Source organism: Amborella trichopoda, chromosome 3, assembly GCF_054954075.1.
Source record: "Amborella trichopoda isolate Santa Cruz 75 chromosome 3, AtrichopodaSantaCruz75HAP2 v2.0, whole genome shotgun sequence".
Taxonomy (NCBI): Eukaryota; Viridiplantae; Streptophyta; class Magnoliopsida; order Amborellales; family Amborellaceae; genus Amborella; species Amborella trichopoda.
This window is the reverse complement of record NC_142338.1, coordinates 15244037-15269917: the sequence shown is the minus strand read 5'-3', so window position 1 is coordinate 15269917 and position 25881 is coordinate 15244037. Positions and strand designations below refer to the sequence as shown.

Below are 25881 nucleotides of genomic sequence, written 5' to 3'. Positions count from 1 at the left end.
AATGCAGGTGGTTGTATACCTTGAAGCATAAACCAGATAGTTTGATTGAGAGATACAAAGCTCGTCTAGTGGCTAAGGGTTTTACATAGTTATATGGGGTTGATTATAAGGAAATTTTTGCTTCTATGCAAAGTTGAAATCACTACGAGTACTGTTAACTATTGCAGCAAATAGGAATGACCACTCCACCAACTAGACATGAGGAATGTTTTTCTCCATGGAGATCTGCAAGAGGATGTGTAGATGGAATTACCATCTGTTTTATGCTCCAGGGGAGAAGGGAAGGTTTGCAGGTTGAGGAAAGCTATATATGGATTGAAACAGTTGCCTCGGTTTTGTTTTGGGAAATTCAGTACCGCAATATGTCAATTCGGATTTCAAAGGAGTGTTTTTTATCATTATGTATTTGTTGAAAGAGTGAATATTTTTCTACCACAATATTGATAGTGTATGCAGATAATATTGTGCTCACATGAAATAATGATCATGAAATTCAAAAAGTGAAAGAGTTCCTAGGAGGTGTTTTTGGCATCAAGGATCTTGGTCCATTGAAATACTAACTTGGAGTAGGGGTCGCTAAGTCTATTTTGTCTCAAAGGAAGTATACTCTTGATCTCCTCAAATGACACATGAATGCTTGGAGCCAAACCCGTAGAATTTCTATAGAGGTTAATCACAAACTATATGATCGACTATCGGAGCCTCTGAGTAACCCTATTAGAGATTAGTGGGTAGACTTATTTATTTGATTGTCACACGGCCAGACATTGCATATACTGTAAGCTTGGCGAGTTAGTTTATGCAGGTACCATTCTCCCATCACTTGAAGTTATTTATCGCATTTTACGATATTTAAAATCTACTATAGGGGGAGGGCTACTGTATACCAGTCATGATCATCTTGGTGTACAAGATTTCTGCAATGTAAATTGGACCAGGTGTTCTCTTAATTGATGATCTATCGGTGGCTACTTTATGAAAATGGGTAGTGATATATTTAATGCCTGATTATAGGGGGTTTACAAATCTCGATCTTGAATCCAAACTGCTATGAATCTCGATTCCGAACTGGTATGAATCTCGATTCCAAATGCCTAGGAATCTTGATTCCATAAAGAAATCTCAATTCCATATTGGTCGATTCCAAATAGGTTAGAAACTCGACTTCATAGGGCTAGGAATCTCGACTCCATCTATGTAGGGATCTCGATTCCATTTTGGTTGAATCGTGATTCCTCTTGTACGGACGTCAATTATGAAAACATGAATCTTCTAGCTGGCCATGATTCTGCGATTCCAATTCCTAGAACGGTTAAAATTTGGAATCGTTTCCAACAACTATGAACATATGACTATAATGTATGTTACTCTTAAAGGGTGTGTTTTGTCTCTTTGGGTTGAAATTCTAGTTTGTGTTGTTGTTCATGGATATGTGTGTGTGCATGCACTTGTGTGTGTGTGAATGTGTGTGTGTTTGTGTCTATGTGCATGTGCTTGTGCATGGTGCATGTGCATGCACGTGTGATGAAGCCGGGAAAAAATGTGGTTAACATGGGACACATTCAAACTTAAGAGTACAGAAAAGGAAATGAGGGTTGAGGAATAAAAGAGCTTCTAAGAACAAGAGAAAGGAAAAAGGAACAAAGAATTCTATGGGGCTTCATTGTTCACAGTTTGATGAATGAAGTGAGGTACAAACTATGTATGACTAAACTTAGGTTTTCTTGACGATTCGAACTATAGATATTGCATGAGGATATCAATATGTTTTCTCTCTAAATTACAACTAGAATATGTCATAGTGGTCCCTGATGATTATGCAAAGGATCACTAGGTTTTATGCTGTACAATATTATGCCAAACAACTGTTTTTCCCTAAATTCTAACCAAAACTAATGAGAATATTATATCAACTGCCATCAATGAGAGTTGGTTTTCTCTCATTTTTAACTGTGAGAAGTCAACTTTAGGAATTAGGCATTTGAAACCCTACTGATAGAATAACGGTGTTTGGAGTTTGGTTTTTGGGATTTTTTTGATAATCTTCTGTGATATATTTTAGCATCTATTGCTTCGTATGCATGACCATTAGTTAACTGTGCAGTACATGTGAAGCTAAATAGACTTCTAGAAACTTTGGACTTACAAATAATAGTTGAAAGGAGTCTATCTACCATTATCTTATATCTGTGCATTATCCATGAAAATATGTGTAATGGTTTTGGGTAGATATTCAAGTTTCCATCTTTTTTGCTCTTGTGAGACGTCGAAGGAAGATGTAACAACTTTGAATGGTAGATTTGATGTATATGTTCAGAGTTTAAGCAAGTGCATTTCTCCATCTTTCTGTTTACTGTGGGATTTGGATGTTAGTACTTTAGCAACCACGATTCTTGGGTATTGCATCAACTATTGCAATCTTTCTTTGATGAATTCAACAGGAATTTACATTGTGGGTTGATTGGTTATCATCGTGTGCAAAAGTCTCGCTCAAAAATGGTACAGTCCACCAGGACCATAATCGGAAGCCTTGAATCTGTTACCAATTGCACCTCCACTTTGCTGGATACTGCTCCTTTGAGATCAACCCAAGCACCTCCGGCCTCTCAAAGAAATCATATTGTTAGTTCCCCAAGGGAGGAAAACATATGGGGTCTACAACATGGTGTGGGACAACCTGTAGTTATGGCATGCGCTGCTCCCTCTGCCAGTAATTGTACTGATTCAAGATTGATCGCTAAGAGAAAAGTTGGGGATGGTTTGGTGGGGCCCGAGTCTTCCAAACGACAGGCAGTTGATGCTGGGGATGATGGTGGCAGTAGTAATGATCATGACATTGAGGTTAGACAGAGATGTCAAACCCTCTCTTTTGCCATGTTTGGCTCCAAGATTCTGTATTGAGTTGTTAATTTTAATTTTTAATTCTTGAAATATGGGGTCTCTTGAACAATACTGAAAATCAGGTCAAACTGTGTGAAATTTGGAAGTTCGATTCCTGGTTTTTCTGGATTTTTTCTTAATTGATGGTTCTTGATACTGTGGAAACACCTGAAGTCATCTCAATTTTCCTCATTAGCTATTCCTTTTCTGGCAGCTGTGCGATGTAGCTGAAGATCAAATGCACTCTCAGGAGGTTCAAGAACTAATGAAAGAATCTAAGAAACTAAAGGCCTTGTAAGTATAGTGTCTGATCTTAGCATGTTTCAGCAGAAATCCACCCCCCCCCCCCCCCCCCCCCCCCCTCCCCCGCTTCTTTTACATTTTCCCCTTTAATTTGTTTCCAATTATAACATTCCTTAAGAATACAGACTAGAGTTGGACTGGTATTTTCTTGAAAGTTGCATAAATCAATTGTTAACTCAGCAGTTGTTGCCTGAACCATGAGCTCTTGGTAGAAGTCTGTGCACTTGTTTTGTCATCTCGCTCTCTCTCTTAAGCTTGCTCATCGTATAAAGCCTTACGACTCTTCTAGTTCATTCTCTGTCGTATTCTTGATTTAGTTCTGTTCTCATAATGGATCTCTCATTCTCAGGTGCTTGGAATATGAACAGCAGGGTGAAGAGCTAGAGCACACGGTAATATCTTCAACTGATCAATATTAACTTGATTAACTCATACTGATTGCTTAGAAATGATATGTTTTTTATATTGTTCATGAATTGCAGGTGCAGCAGCTTGAGCATGAGCTTCAAGAAGTTCAGCGTGAATATGCTAGACTACTGATAGAATCACAATCCGTTAGCATCGTGAAGGAGGAAAAAGATTAAGAAGAAAATGTGTTTTTTCAGTTGTTTGTATTTGTTATCATTTTTTTTGACAAATTCTGCAAAGGTATGGTCCTATTCAAATAGTTAGCAACTCCATTTTGGCAGTTATAGCTGTTAATTTCATTTTGGAATCTCTCTCTCCCATTTTGGCAGTTACAGCTGTTGATTTCATAAATTATGGAATCTCTCTCTCCTATTTTGGCAGTTATAGCTGTTAATTTCATTTTGGAATCTCTCTCTCTCTCTCTCTCTCTCTCTCTCTCTCTCTCTTGCTTTTTCTGTAAAATTAGTTGTGGTTCTTGATTTGGGCTTCGACTTGATTAGTTAAGGCATTGACAATTGGAACACAACGTGCCTGGTTTAAATCCTGCCTGCTGAACTACTAAAAAAAAGTGAAAATGGTATCTCACAATTTCCCACTTGTGTTCTTGGAGAGCACAAGAGTACTTTTTCATGACAGATTTTAAGACATGCATGTGTTGGTCTTTTTGGATGGAGGTGATTGAACCAGATAAAATGGAAGGGCCCTATTTACATGATGACAATGATGGATGCGTATTTTGAGGCCAAATTTGACATGGAAAACTGGGGAAATTCCAGAATTTCCAAGTTATTGTAACTGTCCCTAGTTAGTCAATGGGGAATACAGCAAGAGATCGCAAGAAGCGGGGCAAGATGGCAAAATTTTTCCTCTCTGCCCTAGCCTCTATAAATGTCTTTCTTCGCCCCTGAACTATAGCGTCCCCCTGCTCTATCTACAATACGTTGACATAAGTCTATCTCCAGAAATCATGATGGTCGAAAAACTGAAATTTCTCTAAAGTTTCCTTTAAAATTCATCTTATTGTTTTCAGTGAAGTTTTTTGTTGCTACAAGTGCATACAAACATGCTTCCGTTCTAAAAACCGCGGGCTTTCTGTTCTTCTTTGTTGGAATTCCTCTTTGAAAAACCCATCTTTAGCTGCAAGTAAATTATCATTTTTGTGTATTTGAGGGCTCCGAGTCTATCTCCAACACCCATCTTGAACTGGGAATGGACTCAAAGTTAAGTGGTGCAATGTGATGTCTTTGAATTTTATTCTATGGCTAAATGATTTTTTTCTCACTAAATTATTTGGCAAAAAGAAAACACCATGGAACCCATTCCAAAACCCTTATAACAAATCTTGCCTAATTTTCATGACGCAACCTACGATCTACCGTTCCTGGAAAAGAAAACCTGCCTAATAGGCACTTATATTGAAATAGTTTAATGTGACACGGCAATATGAATCAATTAAAGAAGGATGGGGTTTTATGGCTGCCTTTTATGTACTTTTAGAAGGTAGTTTGTGCTATTGTGACATGGCTACAAATGTGTTACTGTTTATTTTGTAAGCAATGGTATGGATGCTTAATAAGAAAAAACGCACGCGTAGTAGAGCGTGTAGAATTCATGGCTGCAGCTAGTAGATGAAGCAGCCACAAGGAGAATATTTAAAGAGTAAGGATCTTATAGGATCTTCCCCCACGCATGTGTATAGGATCTTAAAGGATCATCATTAAATTTGATATGGATCTTTAAAAAAGATATCACATGGGTGTAGGGTTTGACTTTTTTAGAGATCTGTATTAAATTTATTGGTGATTCTTTGGGGTTTTATACACATGGGTGGAGAAGGGTCCTATAGGATCAGCTCATATTTAAATCGGAGCTTAAAGATTCTTTTTTTGTGAGATGCAGTAGAGCATGGAGCGAGAAAGTTAATAGTTGACAATGTTTTTCTCTAAAATCTTTCATAGAGAGAAATGAGATGGTTCAATAAAATTTTCCCGACGTAGATGCTTCAATGTTCCTCTCTTTCTCTAAATCCAGCTCTGGCTCTCACACTCTTGCGATAACTTTTTCCCTTTCGCAATCCATCTCTCCCCTAACGGGAAAATAGACAGGCCAAGGAGAACGGGTGAATGCCTACACAAATTGGTGACGGCCTGCCCAACTTGATAGTCAATGAGAGAGAGAGAGAGAGGAGCCTGGCTGTTCGGTGGCGCACTGCTCCATATTTATGGCGAAAGAAGTGTCGTGACAATAGCAAGGTGGTGCTGTTTTTGGAAGGTAGAAGAGGAGAGTTTTTGGGGCATCGAAGATTCTTCCCCACTTTATTCTCTCTGCACTGATCAGCAAGGCATAGGGCGGCTCTTTTGCTTGATCGCTGAACTTCCATTCATGGTAGACGTGTTTTAAGCTTTGAAAATTTCTAAGGTTTAGAGTGAGAAGGGGGTTTCTTCGCGGCTGAGACTCTGGATGAAGGGGTCGTTTCTGGTCCTTTATACGCAGAGGTGTTAGGGTTTTCACGCAGAGGCAGCAATGGTGAAGGGCGAGGAGAAGTTGCTCTGAAACACCCTTTTTTTTTGCAGTTAATCGAGGTGTTTTCATTTCATTCCTTGTGCATTTTCTCTCTCTATGTATGTGGTTTATTCTATGAACTGTGAAGGGATTTGGAGTATTGGGTATCAAATACAATCGTGATTTGTAGAGAGTGAAAGCAGGAACTTCTCCTGTTCCTTCAATTGCTTTGCTTCATAGAGTTTCGTGGTTTTGAAGAAGGTTTTCACATAGAGAGTTCCTTGCAGAATTCTAAAGAGAAATATTTTGATAGATGATTCTAGTCTATGGTGTGGTGAAGGTGGGTGACACAGAGAGGACAAATGGGTGATACAGTTGTCGTGGCTAGGAAGTGGTGGTGTGGTGATGATGGCAATTGGTTGGTAGAATGATGAAGAGTTAAAAAATATGCATTTTGAGAAGAAGGTGAAGAAAGGCAGTGTTTCCTATGTTGCGGCTTTATGTTCTATTTCAAGTTCTGATCTCCATAGGAACCCCACTATTTTGGTTTGAGATGATATCATTAAAGAACAAGAAAAGAGAATTTAGTCAGTAGTGATCATGACTGTCAGGAACAGATTTTTTGACATACAAATGTTCCAGGAATGGGTTGATGGGACTTGGACTAAGACTCCGAGCTTTTGTCGCTCGACCCTAAGAGGTAAATTTATTTGTTTTTTGGGTTATTGTGAGGAAGCTATTAAAGTAATCGATATGAGATTTTGGCGCTTCCGGGGGGTGATTTGGTAGCAGAAAGATGGGTCCCCTCCTTAAAAGCCTCTCTGATCAAACTAAAATCGTCATGGATTGCGATTTATGGTATTCCAATCATTGCTTGGTCCTCTGAAATCTTTAAAGAGATAGCAAATCTATGTGGTCAGCTCATCAAGATTAATTGGAATTTAACCACCTATCATGTGCTTGTTTTCGTGGTAGAAACTAAAAATATAAATCATCCTAAATAGGGTATCCTAAAGATGGGAGGCTTTGATTTTAAACTTGTATTTAAAGAGATTCAAATTTAGAAGGGAGGTTTCGTTGAAGTCTCTTCTGAAGAGATGAAACATAGCTTGAATGGTGAGCAAAATGTCTATAAGGTTGACAGTTCCCAGAAGCCATTAATGTCGGTCCCAAGCTGCAACAATGGAGTTTAAAAATTTGACAACCGATATCATTGTCGAAAATTTCGTGGGAGGGCAAGTTCAAGCCATTCTTACGCTGCCACGTTACCTCTCAAAGGGAAACATATCATTAAAAAATGGGTTGTTAAATTTGATGGAAACATTTCAAAAAAATCTGTTATGGAAATTCTTAGTCAAAATCTTTTGTTTTGGAAAACAATGATATTCCCTGCCATAACCGGTTTGAAACTTTTGGAAAGTTTTCTTCTGGATGTTTGGATGATAGGCCAATTAATTCCTTTCTACAAACGTCCATCAAAGATAAAAAAATTCTGTAGCTTAAAAAAGAAGCTATCATCCCATAAGTAACCCAAAAAAACATCATTGTTGAGTTTCAAGCTGGTTATTTCTCTGATGCAAGTAAAGAGAGGAAATCTGAAAAAAAAAGATGCAGCAGATGAGTCTATTTGGGATGATTGCTTCTAAGAAGTTAAAGGGCAAAAGAATGGGAAGTTTGTTGAAAATTCAATGTGGGTTTATAATGCCGAGAGTGAGGAAGAAGATATGGAAGGAAGATATGCTCTTTCTACTTATAGTGATAAACTTTGGTAAAATCTTGAAAGTGCTGTTCTTGATAACAGTAGTTGAAGCCTCAAAGAACACGAGCTGGAAGAACCTCTTATAATGCGTCCTATTGCTATAAGACCACCGAGTGATAATGCTGATGATGAAGTTCCTGTAGTAGATAATTTTAAGGGATATGATGACTATGACAATGTCAATGATGGCATGTTCTTAGTGATCGACCTTTGGAAGTTGGTACAGTTTTGGATCCAATTAATGTGTGTTATGGTGACTCTCTTGACACCATTACAGATACCCTAAAATAGGAGAAGGCTTATCAGGAGAAAAATTCAGAAATCCAAAAAGAAAGGAAGGCTTCAAAGAGAACTTGATGATTTGGTATGCCATATTAACTATGATCACAATGAGGTAAGTGCTCGTTCTCGTGCTCATTCTTAAGTTTTGCTACCTATATTTGCTGGTCCTTCTATGATCACCAAGCATAGAGAAGGTTACCAGTTTGTATGAAAGTATTATGTTGGAATGTCAGGGGCCTCAATAGTATTCAATGCAAGAGAGATGTTCTTTCTTTTTGAAGAAAGGAAATGCCTAATCTCTTGCTTCTCCAGGAAACTAAATTGACAGATTGGTTTGGGAAAATAGATCCTAGATTTTTTGGGAATAGATACTTCTGGTTCTTTTGGTGGTATTTGGATCCTTTGGAACTTTTTGGTTTTGAGAATTTCACAAAACTTTCTTTCAAACAAACACATTTCCATTGTTTTTCAGGGGCCTTTAGATAATTTTTCTTGGTATTTATCTGTGGTATATTCGCCTAACAGAGCTGCTGACATATCTGCTTTTTTTGAGGAATTAGCAAATAGTCAGTTAAATTTAAATGTGCCTTGGTTGGTTTGTTGTGACTTTAATATTATTAGATGATCAAGTGAATCTATATTTTCTCCTTCTATGTCTTCTTGTATGAGATTGTTTGAAGGTTTTATACGACACCATGAATTGATCTTTCTATTGGGGCTAACTATACCTGGTCCATTCATAATTTACAAGATCCTATTTTGACAAGGTTAGACATATTTTTTGTCTCTTCTGAGTTTGTTACTCGTTTCCCAAAAATAAGTGTTAAAGCCTTACCAAAAATTTCTTTTGATCATGTCCCTCTTCTCTTAAACTATGACGATTTCTTGTCTGGACCATCCTCGTTTAGATTTCAATTGGCATGGCTATCAAAGAGATCTTTACTCGGCCTGATTGAAGATTTCTAGAAAAATATTACCATTGACTGTTGGAAAGGTTTCCAAATTTCAAAGAAGCTTCAACTATTCAAACAAAAGATTATTATATGAAAGATGAATGTTTGGGGAGATTTACATATAAAATCAGGGCTAAAAAGTCTCACATAGAGGAGTTAGATGATGTTCAGTTTATGGGAGTCGTTTTAACACATGATCAATTCAGAGACAGAAACTTATGGGTGGCTACGTATAAACAGTTGCTTAATTTGGAGGAAATTCATTGGAGACAAAGATCTCATATGAAATGGCTTAAGGAGGGCGATAAAAACACAAGATTCTTCCACGCTATTGCTAATGCAAGGAAAATGGATAACTCAATTCATTGCCTCCGTATTGAAGGAATCGATTGTGACAATATGTCAGAGGTTGAAAGTCCTGATTGATCATTTCAAGAAGTCTTTTGATGTCAATAGTGGGATTCAACTATCTATTCAAGATCTACCTTTTACTAGGTTGCCGTTAGAATAAGCTCAGTGGTTGGAGAGAAAATTTGAAGAGCAAGAAATCAAAGGTGCAGTCTTTGGCCCAGGTAGAGATAAGACTCTTGGCCCAAATGGATACCCAACGGTGTTTTTTCAATCTTCTTGGGATATTTTGAAAGATGATATTGTTTAATTATTAGAAGAATTTTATTAGAGGGGGTAAAATTAATATTGCCATGAATTTCACTTTTATTACTTTAATTTTAAAAAAATGTCATTGCGGAAATCAAAGATATTCGGCCTATTAGTCTTATTGGTCGTCTTTATAAAATCATAGCAAAGATTTTAGCTAATAGATTGCACCAGGTGATTCACTTGGTTATTAAAAGACCACAATCAATATTCTTGAAGGATAGGCAAATTATGGATAGTATTTTGGTTGCATAAGAATGTATCCACTCAAAAATCAAGGATGACAAACCGGACTTTATTTGTCAGCTAGACTTTGAAAAGATATATGATAAGGTTGATTGGGGAGTACTACAAAGTATCATAGCTAAAATAGATTTTCATTCAAGGTGGAGATTGTAGATTAATGGTTGCCTGTCTTCTACCCATTTTTTAGTTCTTGTTAATGACAAAACAACTGGTTTTTTCAAAGGATCAAGAGGATTGAGACAAGGGGAGCCTCTTTCACCATTTTTATATACTTTGATAGTTGAGAGCTTTAGTGTCATGTTTAATGGATTGAGAGTATTAAAGATCATATCAGGTGTTAATATTGGTAATAATGGTTGTATAGTATCACATTTATAATATGCTGATGATACCACTATATTTTGTGATCCCACGGTTAAAGAAATCACTTGCTTATGAAATTTTCTTAAAAAGTGTAGAACTCTCAACTGGACTCAAAGTTAATTTGAGTAAAACTAAGCTCATTGGTATTGGTTGTCCGCAAATGGTAGTTTCAAGAATGTCACATTTATTAGGTTGTGGTGTTTAGTCATTACTTTGTACTTATTTGGGAATTCTTCAAGTGGATTCAAGGATTTCAAGATCAATTTGAGATCTGATGGTGGAGAAATTTAACAAGAAACTTGACACTTGAAAAACTAAAACACTGTCTATAGGGGGAAGATATACGTTGATTAAATCCACCTTGTGCAACCTCCCATTATATTTTATGTCATTATTTAAGATGCCAAAAGAAGTTGAAAAACAACTAGAGAGAATTATGAGAAATTTCTTGTGGGGAGATGACATAAGAAGGAAAAGATTTCATCTGGTGAGTTGGGAAAAAGTTTGTAGACCAATGAAGGAGTGGGGATTGGGTATTAGGAGATTGAAATATATGAACTCGGCACTTTTAGTAAAATGGTGGTGGAAGATCCATACACAACCTGAGTCTTTCTGGGTGCTTGTTCTGAGAGATAAATATGGAATGGATTTGAACTTTGGCCTTATTAAAAGTCCAAGAAACAAGACAAGTTTGTCTTATGTTTGGAGAGGTATTGACTATGAGAAATCTGTGTATCTACGGTAATTCTGAAAAACAGTGGGGAATGGAGAATCCACTCTCTTTTGATTTGACAAATGGATTGGAGATAACCCATTGAGAAACCTTTTCCCTGAAGTTTTCTCAAAAGCTTTAAACCCGCTGGCATTTATCAAGGAGGCTAGTGGGGATGTTTATATTAATATTGTTTGGTCCATTCCTTGCAGGTACATGAGAGGTACAGATAGATTCATTGAGGAGTATCAGATATTGTTGGAATTATTGAATCATACATATTTGACTCCAAATATGGATGATAGCTTTATTTGGGATCTTACACCTTCGGGAGATTTTTCGGTTAAGTCAACCTATAATCTATTATTTCTGATCGTTGGAGAGAGTTGGATGCTGGTTTATTCAAAATTAAGATATTGCATGTGCCTCTTAAAGTGCAGCTATTCTTATGGATCATATTTTAAGATAAATTAGCAACTGTTGACAACTTGAGAAATATGGGGTTTATTATCACTAATGTATGTATCATATGCAAAGACAGTGATGAAACTTCGTAACATCTTTTTCTCTCATGCCCTTTTGTTACATATCTTTGGGATTGGGCTCGACAGTGCCTCAATCTGTCATTACCTTTGCCCCAAAATGTCAGAGCTCTTATTGACCAATGGATCACACCCGATATTTCAAAGATGGAAGCTATATTCTTTGAAAATCTATTTGGGTTAGCCTTATTTGGAATGTGTGAAAAGAAAGAAATAGAAAAGTATTTGATAGTATAAGTACAGATCTGTCTACATTAAAATTGAATATTTTGGCAGTTGTAGTTGATTGGTTCCTTTCACATAAGGATAATGGATTTATTCCTAAAAGTCATATCATTAGCAAACCCTTGGCAATGACAACTATAGGTGTTACCACCAACACTCGTAGTGAAGTTGTTTGGATACCACCACTAGTGAATTCTTTCAAACTTAATTTTGATGGAAGTTCACTTGGCAATCCTGGGCTAGCTGGCTATGGTGGACTCATCAAAAATAATTTGGGTCACATTCTATTTTCTTATTTGGGTCATTGTGGTATCACAACAGCTAACGAGACAGAAGCACGAGGTTTATTAGAAGGTTTGAAATTGCTACGCACTTTAGAAGGGGGCAGGATTATTGAAGGAGACTCGGCAAATGTCATTGCCTGAAGTAAGAGAAATGCCCATATTCCTTGGAGATTAAGAATTATTTTTCATCAAATTTGAGATATTTTGTTAACCTCTATGACAACGATCCAACATTATTATAGAGAGACGAATGAAGATGCCGATGTTCTTGTTAAAGGAGGAGTCCATACTCCCTCTCTGTTGGTTGCTTCATTTCTGTAATATTGTGTCTTTGCTTGAACATCTTGTATTTTACATATGAATTAATGATAAGTCATACGTTACCATTCAAAAAAAAAAAAAAAAAAACTTATTTAGGTGACAATTTGAAGCCTTTAATCATTGAGCGAAATAAAGAAGGTAGCTAACCTTAATCAACCAAGAGTATCATCATAATTTGGCAGTTTCAGTTAAAAAGTACTATAATTATTCAGCATGGGCCACTTAAGTGAGACTAAATGATCAAAATGTTCATGCTTGGTCACAATTTCCAATCAACAAGGGCCGTTTGGAAAGATGATTCCCTTGGTTTGATCAATATCTATGGGGGTTGTCGATGATGTTGTTGTTCCTTTGATCTCCATAGAATGTAAGGAGGTTAAGGGATTAGGAAATAAGGCTAGATCCATGGTCGTTAACTCTTTTTTGCCTCTTTTCAATCATACGTTTGGACTGAGTGATTGAGTTAGAAGATGATGGGTTTGCCTTATTTTCTTGAATTGAAATATTTTGAAGGTAATTGTGTTGTGTTTATGCTTAGATCATAGAGTGATATATGTCATGTACTTCGGCAGAGGTTTTGGAGAGTATGACGTAAGATTCTTAAGCAGGATCAATGGAAACCTTCTTCACATGTGTCTTTTATGTAAAAACTGTGTTTGGGTTAGAAATTGGGGGACACCTTTTCATGCTTGGAACTTAGCTATATTCCAAAAATTGGCTAATGTGGAGAATAATGTGATGTTGATTGGTATTTGTTTAGGAGAAATGATCTAAGCTCAGTCAGATTGAAATTATGAAGGACTTTCAGGCATTCCTTTTCCCAAAAAGGTGAAATTATAGATGGGACAAGAATGTTTTTTAATTGATGTTACTTTAGAGGAGTACGATGGGAAAGTTATGCAGCTATTGGATGAGCATGTTCTTGGATCTTTTCTGAGGTATGGATTGTAGTGAGTAGAAGATGAAGGAATCTGTTTGGTTCACGCATGAGCCATGGCGTTCAGAGCTTTGGTTTACTGCTACAGTGCACCGTAAATGGCATGATCGAAATTTTCGGGATCGTGGGACATGTGGAAAGACCAAGGACACTTAATAAAAACTACTTTTTTAAATGGTAACTTAGATGAAGAAATCTATATGGAGCAATCCGAGAAGGGTTTGTGATACTAGGTCATGAGAAAGTTTGTAAATTAATTAAATCTCTTTATGGATTTAAACAAGAACCTAAACAAGTAAAAAGAATTTGACAATATGTTAATGTCAAATGGTTTTTAAGAGAATTGAGGTTGATAAATGTGTACATGGTAAGAAAATAAACTCTCTGTGTTATAACATGTCTATATGTAGATGACATGCTTTTCTTTGGTTCTAATATGAAAGTTGTGGAGGAAACGAAAATATTCTTCACATCCAACTTTGATATGAAAGACTTACGAGAGGTTGATGTGATACTTGGTATCAAATAGTGTGAAAAGAAAATAAATTAATCTTGACTCAATTTTACTACAATGAGAAAATGTTCCATAAATTTAAGCATATAAATAGTAAGTCAGTCTCTACCCCAATAAATCTTCACATTAAGTAAAAAAAAAATGATGGGAGATGTATATCTCAAATTGAAAATGCTAGGTAATTGGTAGCTTAATGTATGCAGTAAGCAGCACGAGGCCTAACATTACATATCCAATGGGAAAACTTAGTAGATATACAAGTTGCACAGGTAGAGAGTATTGAGATGTTATATCTCAAGTATTAAGATACTTGCAATGAACTATTAATTATGACATACACGATGTCGGTATCTTGAAGTGTTGGAAGATTATAGTGATACTAATTGGAATAAAGAAATCCAAGATTCACTATCAGCATCTAGATGGATTTTTATATTTGCAAGCGGTGCGATGTTATGGAGGTCAAATAAACACGTTGTACTATGGAGTCTAAAATTATTGCTTTAAACTTTATCGGTAAAGAGGCAAAATGACTAAGGAATTTGTTCTATGATATTCCCATGTGGCCAAAACCAATACATGTGATCACAATATATTGTGATAATCAAGCTATTATTGTGAGAGCGTTTAATGATGTATATAATAGAAAATATTTATATATATTACGAGAAGGCATAACTCCATTAAAATTTTAATTAGAGAAGAAGTAAGTAATGTAGAATCTGTAAGTTCAAAGCAAAATTTGGTTGATGCTTTGACAAAAGGACTTGCAAGAAATGGCATTAGTAAGAGCAAAAAAGAATGGGGTTAGAGTCCATTGAGTAATTATCAATAGTGGGAACTCAACTTAGTCTTTTGTAACCTCAAAATTCTATATTCACCTCAAAATTCTACATTCAATGTGGTAAAAACAAACTATATATATAATTAGTTTGGTCACTAGACGACAAAATATTATAGGCACTCATTCTTAGAAAATCCATATGGTAGATATGTCTAGTGATGACCCGTATGTTAATAGGTTGAGTTATACTCTTAATATTGTCTATGGAATGTACATAAGTCGGAGGGTTTTATATACAAAGGCACTCTTGATAGGCATACCTATATAAGGGTGGAAGTGAAACCACTTATTATGAGATGAGACTCGTCTTTAGAGCTCCTATGAAATCGAGACATAGGCACAAGGCCCAAAATATGCTGGCACTAAATGGCACAAGAGTCCAGTATTGTTTGTGAGTTATATTAGTGGCATGTTAGATAAGCAACCGGGTTCAAAGCTTTATGCAACCACGGTACTTGATGGACTTTGTAGTATACACTCGAAGTGAAAGTTCAAATCGAAAGATGCCTCCATAATATGCAAATAATAATTTTATATGTTTTCGTTATTATTTTGAAATAATGGAGGAAAGTGTTAGTATTTTTTGTTTTGAAAAATATTTATGTATCTTTCAAAATAACACTATGGTTTCATGTGGTTTGTCAAAGTTGTATTTTGTAGAGATAGAAAGTTGTGGGTTTTTAGTCCCACATTGAAGAAAATAATATAAATTAAGCATTATTTAAATGTAAGTATTCTCATGCCTTATACTCTTAGTAAAAAGATGAGAGATTGTGCATGTAAGGAGTACGTGAAGCGTGCGACGCACACGCGTATGGGAATGTGCACTCGGGTGCATGGGCTCAAGGGCTCTTAGTGGCGCACTTTGCACTCGTGCATGTAATTTGTGACTTTTGGTGGTGCATGTTACCATTTCTACAGTAAATATCCAGCCTCTTTATAGATCTATAAAATGGGGTCCGTTTTTAAATAGAGCCTTGAATACAAAAAGTTTGCAACTCTCAACCTGCCTTTCTCTATGAAATTCTAGAGAGCCTAACAATGAATTCATCTATCTCTCTACTCGATTTTATCTCTTTTCTCTTTATGACAACATAAGACTCTGGTGTCTACTATAGGCTTCAAGCTAGGGTGCATAAAGCTTTGGAGCATCAAAAGAGACCTTTATGTTTTCCTGTATCTTGAGGATGAGTTGCTCTTCTTATGTATATTTATACAGTATTGAAGGGGAACAAATATCGTCTTGAGATAACACTATTGCGTGCCCACAAACAAGAATGAATCAATCTTCATTTTTCCTTATTTTATACTATCTTTTCTCCTTTTTCACCCAATCAATTTCTAACACCCTTAATATTAGACTGCCTCATTTCTTAGGTGGTACGATATTGGAAACATTAACAGGCCTATCATTCTATATAGTGGATTTAAATATGGGTGTTGTTTGTATAGAGCCTAGGCTCTAAACAATCAAATTAGAGCCTACCTTCAAATAGTATCGAGAAACGTGGTTTTAATACTGGAAATCTTTTTGATAGGCTCAAAATATATTTTCATCTTTATTTATAAAGTTTAAGGCTTCAAAATTAACGTAGATCGTGAAATCTATGAAAACTTGAAGATCTTGAAAATTGATGGTCCACAAATGCGTTACAAAATACACTATTTTCAAAACTTGAAATCAATTTTTTTCTCATGTCCATGCATTTTGAAATCGAGATGATCAATTTGAAGATATTTGGGCTTCAAAACAATCTCTTCTAATGAAATCTTTTAGGTAGGCTTTAATTTGATTGTTTAGAGCCTTGGTTCTATATAAATTTTTCCTTTTAAATATTGGTAGTCAAACTAGACTGAAACATTCGACCACTTATAAATTATAGATAAAACTCTGTGCAGCCTGATGCTGCATTGAACCGCCCAATGCCACGTCAGAGAAACATAACTATATGTAATGATGCATAGACTCTATGCCATTTGTTCGAGAGACATCACTATATGTAATGATGCCCTCTTGTGGTCATGATGCATAGACTCTATGCCATTTGTTTGAGAAAAGAAATTAAAAATGGCAAAAACATAAGCAAAATCCAAATGAATTCGGTGTAAGAAACTAAATAAATTGAGATTCATACAATAAAGAAAATTTTGATTCATCAAGAAACCACATAGGCAAGGAAGTGCAAGATGTATATTTGTCTGATTTGGGATCGGTCAGTTTGATCTTGATAACATCAGACTCATCTATTTTTGTATTATAATTCAAAAGCGGTACGGTGTTTTAAATTTCAGACTACTATTCAAACCAACTATATGAAATGAAAGAGCGGTCCACTATTTCTAATATCGGATTGCGCCATAATGGTCTTGTCCGATATCTACAGCATCAAATTGTTTAAAAACCAAACAAAAATAAAAAATATGGTTCGATGTTTGTAACATCAAACTAAAGTAAAATTGAAAAAAAAAAAAAAAACACATAAAACAAGGACATCACAGCAAAATTTCAAAAATTATGGACTAAAGCGTACTTTCATCAATTTAACCGAATCTATAGGTCAGTTTCCCAAAAAATGAACTTATTACGTAAGTTGAGGGCTGATTAAGCAGGATCCTACCCCCCAAAATTTGGTGCATGCTCATAGTACCCACCGTTGGATCGGTGGTGACATTATTTGGGCCGTCCTTTCCAACATTTACAATATATCGTTATGGTACAGATTAAAAACACCATCGTTATGGAACCTCCCTCGCATAAAAATATGTTACGCAGACGAGTAATCTTTCTTAAAAAATACGGTGGAAAGAGGACCTTAGAGCCCTTAAGATGACCATTTTGCCCCAGTAATTTCGCGAAAGGCACGTAGTTTAATGTTGAGCTGGGAGCGCGTCCGGTAGTCTGGCTCCACCCGGACCTAGATTCAAAACTCCATATATGGGACCCCGACCGGTTTCAGAATATTCAGTCCTAGACAACCAGACCCAAAATTTATTTGCAGGACTCGTACTCGGACCAGGACCCGATGGATTATACATAGAAAAATAAAAAATAAGTTAAAAATTAAAAAATTACCTGCAAATTTACCAAAAATATCACCAAAAAATATGAAAAATTATAAAGAACATGTCAATATTTAATAAGAAATTTTGAGTAATAATTCATCAATTTTTTTTCATTTTAACACTTGAAAATTAACGGTCCAGATAATGCATTGCAAGATGCACTATTTTCAAGATTTGAAGGGTTTTTTTTTTTTTTTTTTTTTATGTATTTCAAGGTTAAGATGATCGTATCTAAGAATTTTTAAGTATTGAAACAACTTCTTCTACTATTTTTTTGAAGTACACCTTAATTTGATTGTTTAGGGTCTCCATCTTATATAAACTTTTTCTTAAAAAGAAAGTGCCGAAATAAGATAAAGACTATGTACATATTGCTATCTTAACCTTTATAAATTTATATATAAAAGATCTTATATAATATTTTAAAGGAAAATTTACATACGGACCGGATTAAAGGTTCGTTATAACGAAATGGCCCAAAAATGGGCCGTTATTATCATGGTGGAATCCCCAATTTGTTTTGGACAATTTTGCGCCAGTCTCATATTCCGCATCTTAACTCCACTCCTTGACCAAGTACTTTTTGTGTTTTTTTTTTTTTATTGTTGTAGCGTTGGTCTGATGTTAAAAAACATCGGTTCGACATTGTTCATAGCAAATAGAACTAAGTTCAAACGGTCCGATGTTAGAAACTTCGTGGTTGGATGTTCCGCATTTTGTTCAACTTTTTCTTGAGGAAATGCGGTCCGATGTTTTTCTAACATCGGACCAACATTGCTCGCAACAAATCGTTTCATGGGTGTTTTACCAAACACCCTACGGGAAGCAATCAACCTGGAATCTCTGCAATTAAACGACAACCAATTTGAAGGTTTCTTCCTTGATATCATAGAAGACCTCAAAGAATTAGAGTTTATGAATCTGGGTAGCAACAAAATGGAAGGAAAGATCCCAGAGTTTATTGGAATCTCTCTAAGCTTCGTATTCTTGTTATCAAGTCCAAAGGAAGCATCCCCAAAAAGATAACTCAGAAGAACCTCAGTTTATCGATTATCGCAGAAACAGATTGTGGGTTCCATTCCTCTGCAACTAAGTGGCTTTCAGGCTCTTCTTCAGAAGCAAATTAAAGGCTATCTTCTCGGTTACGTAATAGAGTTAATGTATCTCGGCTTTGAACGAGAAATGGTGAGTAAAGGCTCAGAACTCATCTTGAAATGAGTGTTAAATGGATTCTTATTGAGAGAGTACGAGAGCGAGATAAAAGATTGGGGAAAATTAAGGGGTTTTTAACCTAAATATCGGTGGCTTGAGGGGGTTAATATAAGGGGTTAAGGGTTAAGAAGTGGTCCCATATTTGAGTCAAAATTATCAAGATAAAAATAAAAATAGGAGATTCCATCCTTCTTGGGAAACGGCCCATTTTTAAGGGTCCATACGCAAATTTTTCTATTTTAAAATAACCAGGTCAGGGTGGACCCAAACTCAAATGGTATTCGGGTATAAGATTTGGACCTAACTTGCGATGCCCAAAAATTAAACCCATGGTTGGACTTGTGTTGGTTCTCCTGTCGGGTCTCGAGTCGGTTCCGGGTAAAATGGCGCCACTAGTTTAAGGGGTCGTTTGGATACTTGAAAATATATTATCTGTGAAATATATTATTGGCGTAATACATCACTGTAATATGCAAATGGATTGTTACTGTTTGGGTAGTATTTAGATGCAACCTGGGAAATACATTGCTACAGTATCGCTATGTCTAGAAGAAATATGGAAAATTTGCTCTTACATTTACACATAACGATTTAATATGGAATTGTCTACAAAGAGACCATTTATTTTTTGTACATACAATAACCCTTATCCTTTAAATTTCAAAATGGGTGGTTGTACTGTTATTATCAAATAAATACAAAATTTCAAAAAAAAAAAATCACTTCACGACTCACTTCAAGCCATCCAATTTGGCATCTAATATTTGAGAATGATTGTAACCTCTATTCACAAAAGATAAATGGTCTTTTTGTAGATATTTCTATTTAATATTGAAATACATATGTATAGATAGCATGACTATACCATTCTTGTCATGCCTCAAAGAATAGTAACTTAATAGTGTGAACTAATATTGGTTATAATGAACTATTTTAGTCACAACCTTTAAATTTTAAATAATAAATGGTGATGTATTTTAAAAAAAAATTTATTGTGAATAGTAAACTATTTTAAAAATTAGATTGAGATATTGGAGGAGGCAAATGTGAATAATAAATGGTGATGTATTTTTAAAAAAAAAAATTATTGTGAAGTGGTAAACTATTTTAAAAATTAGATTGAGATATTGGAGGAGGCAAATGTGAAAAAAAATACCTAAGTAATTTATCACTTATTTATCTATATCTAAACCCTAATCCCAAAAAATCTTTATATATATCTAAATCCTAATCCAATTTTTTTTTTTTTTTTTTCTAAAGATTTAGTAATCATTATAGTTTATCCTTTTTGGATTGATGAGGCGAATAAATCTAGCGAAGAGATCTAAAAAATCTTTTACAACAACCCATCAATCTAAATCCTTCTAGATTGATGAGAAAAAATTAAAAACAACATACAACATACTTAAAATTGCTTTAAAGCCACATAATTATATGATAGCTGATTGGTTGAGTGCTCCCATCTAAATTGGGGATAGAGGGATGTAGAATTACATGTGTAGCAGTGGGGCAGAGGGATGTACAAATAGATATACGTCGGAGTGGGGATGTAGAAGTAGATATGGGTAAGAGTGGGAATAGAGGGATGTAGAAATAGATATACGTAGGAGAGTGTAGAAATGGGTAATAGGAGAGTGTAGAAATGGATGTGCAATTTATCAGTGGAGTTTAAAGAGAAAATAGAAATGGATGTGTGTACGACAGAGGGGATAGAAAGATATAAAATAGATGTGCGTACGAGAGTATAGAAATGGGTAGAAATGGATGTTCACACTTATATAGAGTTTATAGAGAAAGTAAAAATGAATGTAAGAAGAAGACAGAGAAAATAGAGAAAGTAAAAATGAATGTAAGAAGAAGACAGAGAAAATGGTGGGGAGAATGAAGGTGTACAGGAGAGAAAAGGGAGGAAAAGAATAGATGTGCACATGAGAGATAAGGGAAGAAAAATGGTGGGAGAATAGATATGCACAGGAGAGAAAGGAGGGAAAATGACGGGAGAATGGATGTGGATGTGCATAGGAGAATGGATGTGGATGTGCATAGGAGAGGGAAGGGAGGGAAAATAGTGGGAGAATGGATGTGCATAAGAGAGAGGGAGAATGACAGGAGATAGAGGATTTTTTTTTTAGAAAAGAGATAGAGGATTTTTTTTGAGAAAATTGCAGGAGAATGGATATTGCATAGGAGAGGAGAGAGGGAAAATGATAGAAGATAGAAGATTTTTTTTTGTGAAAATGGCGAGAGAGGGAGAATGAAGGAAGATAGAGGACTTTTTTGGGAAAATGGCGCGATAATGGATGTACATAAGATAGAAGATTTTTTTTTGGAAAAATAGCGAGAGAGGGAGAATGACAAGAGAGTGGATTTTTTTTGGGAAATTCGTGAAATAATAGATTTACATAAAATAGAGAAAGAATGAGGGGAGATAAATGATTTTTTTGGGTAAGAGATTAAGGGTGGAGCTTAACGATAAAATAGATATGGATATACGCATGAGAGAGTAGAGGAGTTTAAAGAGGAAGTAGAAATAGATATGTATAGGAGAGAGAGGAGAAAGGGAAAATTGCAAGAGATTTTTGGGCAAAAAACTAAATGGAGTTTAAAAGAAAAAACTAAATAATATGTCCAGTAGAGAGGGAAAATTATAGGAGAATATATATAGATAGAAGAGTGGAAGAATAACAGGGAGATGGAGGGATTTTTTGAGCAAGACGATTGAGCGCGTCAATAGATTTCCAATTTATTATCATTACAAAACCCTGTAATAAATTTTTACCGTTGCTAAACCCTGTAATAGATTTTTACGTACCCTAACGGCCCCGGGTTTGTTGGGGCACTTATATTGGAATATCAGATTATGGCATCCAATTTTCCAAATAACAAAAGTACCCCTTACCGGTTTTTAATATTTATCACGACAGCGTTGCCCTAATTTTTCATGTTTATCCCGACAGCGTTGCCCTAATCCTTGTTGAAGCTCCTATAAAAGGCAAACAACACTTCATTGGAAGCTCGCCCCAAGCCGCAGACGCCACTCCGCAAACCTTATTCCCTGTTCTCTCCCCTGCTTTCAGGGTAATGGTGGTATCCCTTTTACTCTTATTTCATACATTTCTTCACTGTAAAGGTTTTTTTTTTTTTTCTCATAACGCAGCTTTCTTCGTCCATGCTTCTAATCTATCTCACACATACCCCTGTTCTTCATCCACACTTTCGAGTCGTCCCTACCGTCACACACACCCCCTGTTCTTCATCCACACTTTTGAGTCGCATCTAGTGCTTGTCCCCGTCGGATCACTAACGCCGATTTTCGTCTTTGTCGGACGGGTGGGTCTTGCAATCAACCTCCCTTCTGCCTTTGCACTCAAGGGCGAATTTCTGTCCAGCCAACCTTCCGGTTTGAGGAAACCTTTTCAAGCATCTGTTATCTTTTACCCACATCCCTCTTCACCAGAGGGACATTCTACTCTCTCTAAACACACGCATCTTACCCCTCTCTCTCTCTCTCTCTCTCTCTCACCTCTATCTCTCGCTCAAAGAGAAAGCTTACACAGGGCATAATAAATTCGTAGTCAAAAGTAAAATAGTAAATATTTAGTAAATATTTGGAGATTATTTTTCCTTAGTTTGTGCTTGGCTACTTTGGGCAAAAAAACATTCCCATAGAAGTTTCTATTTATAGTAGTTGTACAGTACTGGATCTTTTTTACTTTTCCTATTTTTGGTGCGATCGATTTATCCCGCGATCTCATTAAAGGATGGGCCTTTTCCCTTTTTCTTTTCGTGATTTTATTTCTGGATCGCCATTTGAACGATTCAGAGAAATCCGTTGTAATATGAGGAATGGTCTCAAGGTTCCAAGTTAGGGTAGCAATGGGCGGCGTGACCAGCACGGCCTGGCCCTAAAATATGGCCCGAGGGTTTGGCCCCTGGTTGCCGAGGGTAGGGCCCGGCTGTGCCTGAGAGTTCCTAATCAGGCACGACCCTTTTTCTTTTCTTTTTTTTAATCTTTTCCCTTTATTTTTGTTGATTTAGTTGGCCTAGCTCGATCCAGGATCACTTTGGCCGGGGTTGGGCTAAGTTGCCTTTAGCCTTGGTGTGGGTGGGGCTTGGTTTGGTCCAGTCGTATATGGATATGTTGTCCGGTCGTATATGAAGGCATTGTTTTGGATCTTGAATTCCCTTCCTACCATAGTTAAAAACGTCATAAAAATTAATGGGACTGAGATAGCGAATCTGTCTCGGCAAATCTGAACCATGAAAGGCAGCATAGCCACGATATGTGAATATTAGAAAAATATATATAGAGAAGTATTATAAGAACATCATGTGCAAAGCTTCCAATCCGGCTGGGATGAATGTGATCAGCGTGGCCACCCTTTGCGTAGATTGAATGAACCACAATATGCTGCCCCTTTTAACAGTCTCTCAAAACCATGTTTTCGTGAGACATATTTGGCTAGCAAACATTTCCTCTCCCCCTCTCTCTCTCTTTGAAACCTTGTTCTTCGGGTTTATACATAATTCCATCTTTGAGTTTCCTATAATTTGCCTTTATCTTTTTTTTTTTCTGTAAAATTTATACTCCCAATTATATTGATTCGTAAGGAATACTCAAGAAAAAGTTCCCTTGAAATTTTGAGAAAAATAAGCTTTTGAGTAAAAATAACTGGCATTTTATCATTATTTTTGGATTAGAAACATTGATTGTAATTTATTTTTATTCTTTATCTAACAGTGTTTTCTTCTTTTTTAAGCCATTTGGGTTTATAGAAGGATTTGATTTTGTGGCTTGGTGTCTTCTGTTATGGAATTATTTCGCCTGAAAATCTTATACCCTCGTACCATCCCAATATATGAACGTCTTGTCCTAATAGAAATTAGCATTTTGGAACTGTGGACCGTGACTTACCTCTGTCGACTTTGGGTTTCTCATGTTGGGTGTACAACTCGGAGATTAGAGAGAGAATTCAACTTTTTTGAAAAATATTAGAATGTTCTATAATTTTTTTGTATGTGATTTGGTTGTATTTGACAAAGATTGGTACGTGTTTTTAGCCAGTACGATTATATTTTACACTTTTTTTTTGAAATTTTTAAAATGTCTCAAATGGTAAGTTTGTTGATTTTTTTAATCTATTTTTCTCTATATTTTTACGCTTGTTTTAACTTTTTAAAGTTGTTTTATGTTTCAATTTTCATTTAATAATTTTTTTTTCAAATTTTTTAGGTCCCAATGTGTAACCCCCGTGGGGGCCAGGGTGCGAGTGTCTTGGACCAGTCAAGTCCTTTCACACTATTTTGGAATGGTCAGCATTAATTACCTTATAAGTAAGATTCGATTCCAAAAATTTCCTAGCATATCTTCAACTTTTTTCTTGATAGCTCAACAGGATTCGAACTTGATATTTAACGTTAATAATTGTCAGCTGCCAACTATTTAAACCCAAGCTCAATTCCTGTTCATTGAACCTGAACTTTTCTTTTCTCCAATTAATGACCAGAATCACATTACTGAAGTTTGGTTCATATTATCAAAACTAGTAATAAGTATACGTGATATTTAATATCAATCATTGAAATATACTTATCATTGAAAAAATTTCAATAAAACAAGGTCTTATAGAGATAATTTAATGCATTTATCTTTACAATTGAATACTTTTTAATAATAATAAATGTGATAGTAAATATTACTTCTAATATATTATTAATTAACACAGATCCATTTGACATGAAATTAAAATAATAAAGATGATTTAGATAAATAATTTAAGTTATATAAATAAAACTAATAGAAAAATTTATGCAGAGTCTTACTAATGCTAATATCCAATATATTAGTTTAGATCCTACTAATGTTTATATCTAATATATTAATCCATTAAAGCATACTCAAAAAGCATTCACAGATTAAAGCATACTCAAGAAGCATTAACTTATTATAAACAAAAGAGTGATAATAATTTATATATATTGATCAATACCTAATTTGAAGAATAAAAGAGGGGAGAGGGATTTAAGGAAAAAAAGACTGCAAGAGATAAAGAAAGAGAGGAAAGAGTGAGTGAGGAAGAGATTTAGGAGTGAGAGGTGAGATTCACCTATATATTTTTTCTTTAATACACATCTTTCCCATTAAAAATAGACATGGGAGATAGTAACTTGAATGAGAAGGATAAATTATCATAAATAAAAATATGTAAGTTTTTTATTGGGTTGGGGCTTTTTGTTGCACATGTGAAATAATGATTTGAATGTAAGAGAGATAAATTATGCTTAATAAAAATACACGTATATTAATGAGGGATGTACATTTTCAATAGGTTATGTTTTTTCTATTGCATTAACTTAAGAAGTATAAAATTTATTTAAAAAACATGAATTGAGGAAATAATTAGGTGTACTATTTGGCATAAAAAACACTAAATGTTAACAAAAGATTGTCAGTATTATTTTAAATAGAAAAATAAAGGACATATTATAAATGAAAAATAGCAAGAAAAGGTTAGAGGAGATGAGATCATAAAATATCAGTTATGAATAATTTTTAATAATTCAAAATTTACAATTAGAAAATAAAAGATATTCAAGTATCTCAAAAAAAAAAAGAATCAAATTTTATATATGTTGAATCACATTAAAAAAATATAGTATTATCATTAAAAAAAACTAATGTAATGTTAAAAAAGTCATAGAAAATTTTGAAGTATAAAAATTATAGTTAAAATACGTAAATGCCAAAATTGAGATAGAAACAAAAATTTTAATTTATGTTATTTCTATTATTAATAAAAATAATTTGTATAAAAAGAGTAAATTATTATTATTATTATTTTAGTTTTGTCTTATAAGGCTCATTGAGCTTGAA

At 35.2% G+C, this 25881-nt stretch overlaps 1 protein-coding gene across 22 annotated transcripts in view; it reads left to right on the top strand.

Moving 5' to 3' along the window:
- LOC18430839 (protein MICRORCHIDIA 6) overlaps positions 1–3998 on the top strand; it is a 90131-nt gene extending 86133 nt beyond the window's left edge. For all 22 annotated transcript variants that reach the window (XM_088862193.1, XM_020665165.2, XM_088862203.1 and 19 more), the window contains 4 exons: positions 2442–2841; positions 3095–3174; positions 3533–3575; positions 3666–3998. In XM_088862193.1, the coding sequence (XP_088718319.1) occupies positions 2442–2841; positions 3095–3174; positions 3533–3575; positions 3666–3767 (625 nt within the window). In that variant the 3' untranslated portion in view covers positions 3768–3998. The remainder of the gene's footprint in view (positions 1–2441; positions 2842–3094; positions 3175–3532; positions 3576–3665) is intronic.
- Positions 3999–25881: the final 21883 nt, after the last annotated feature.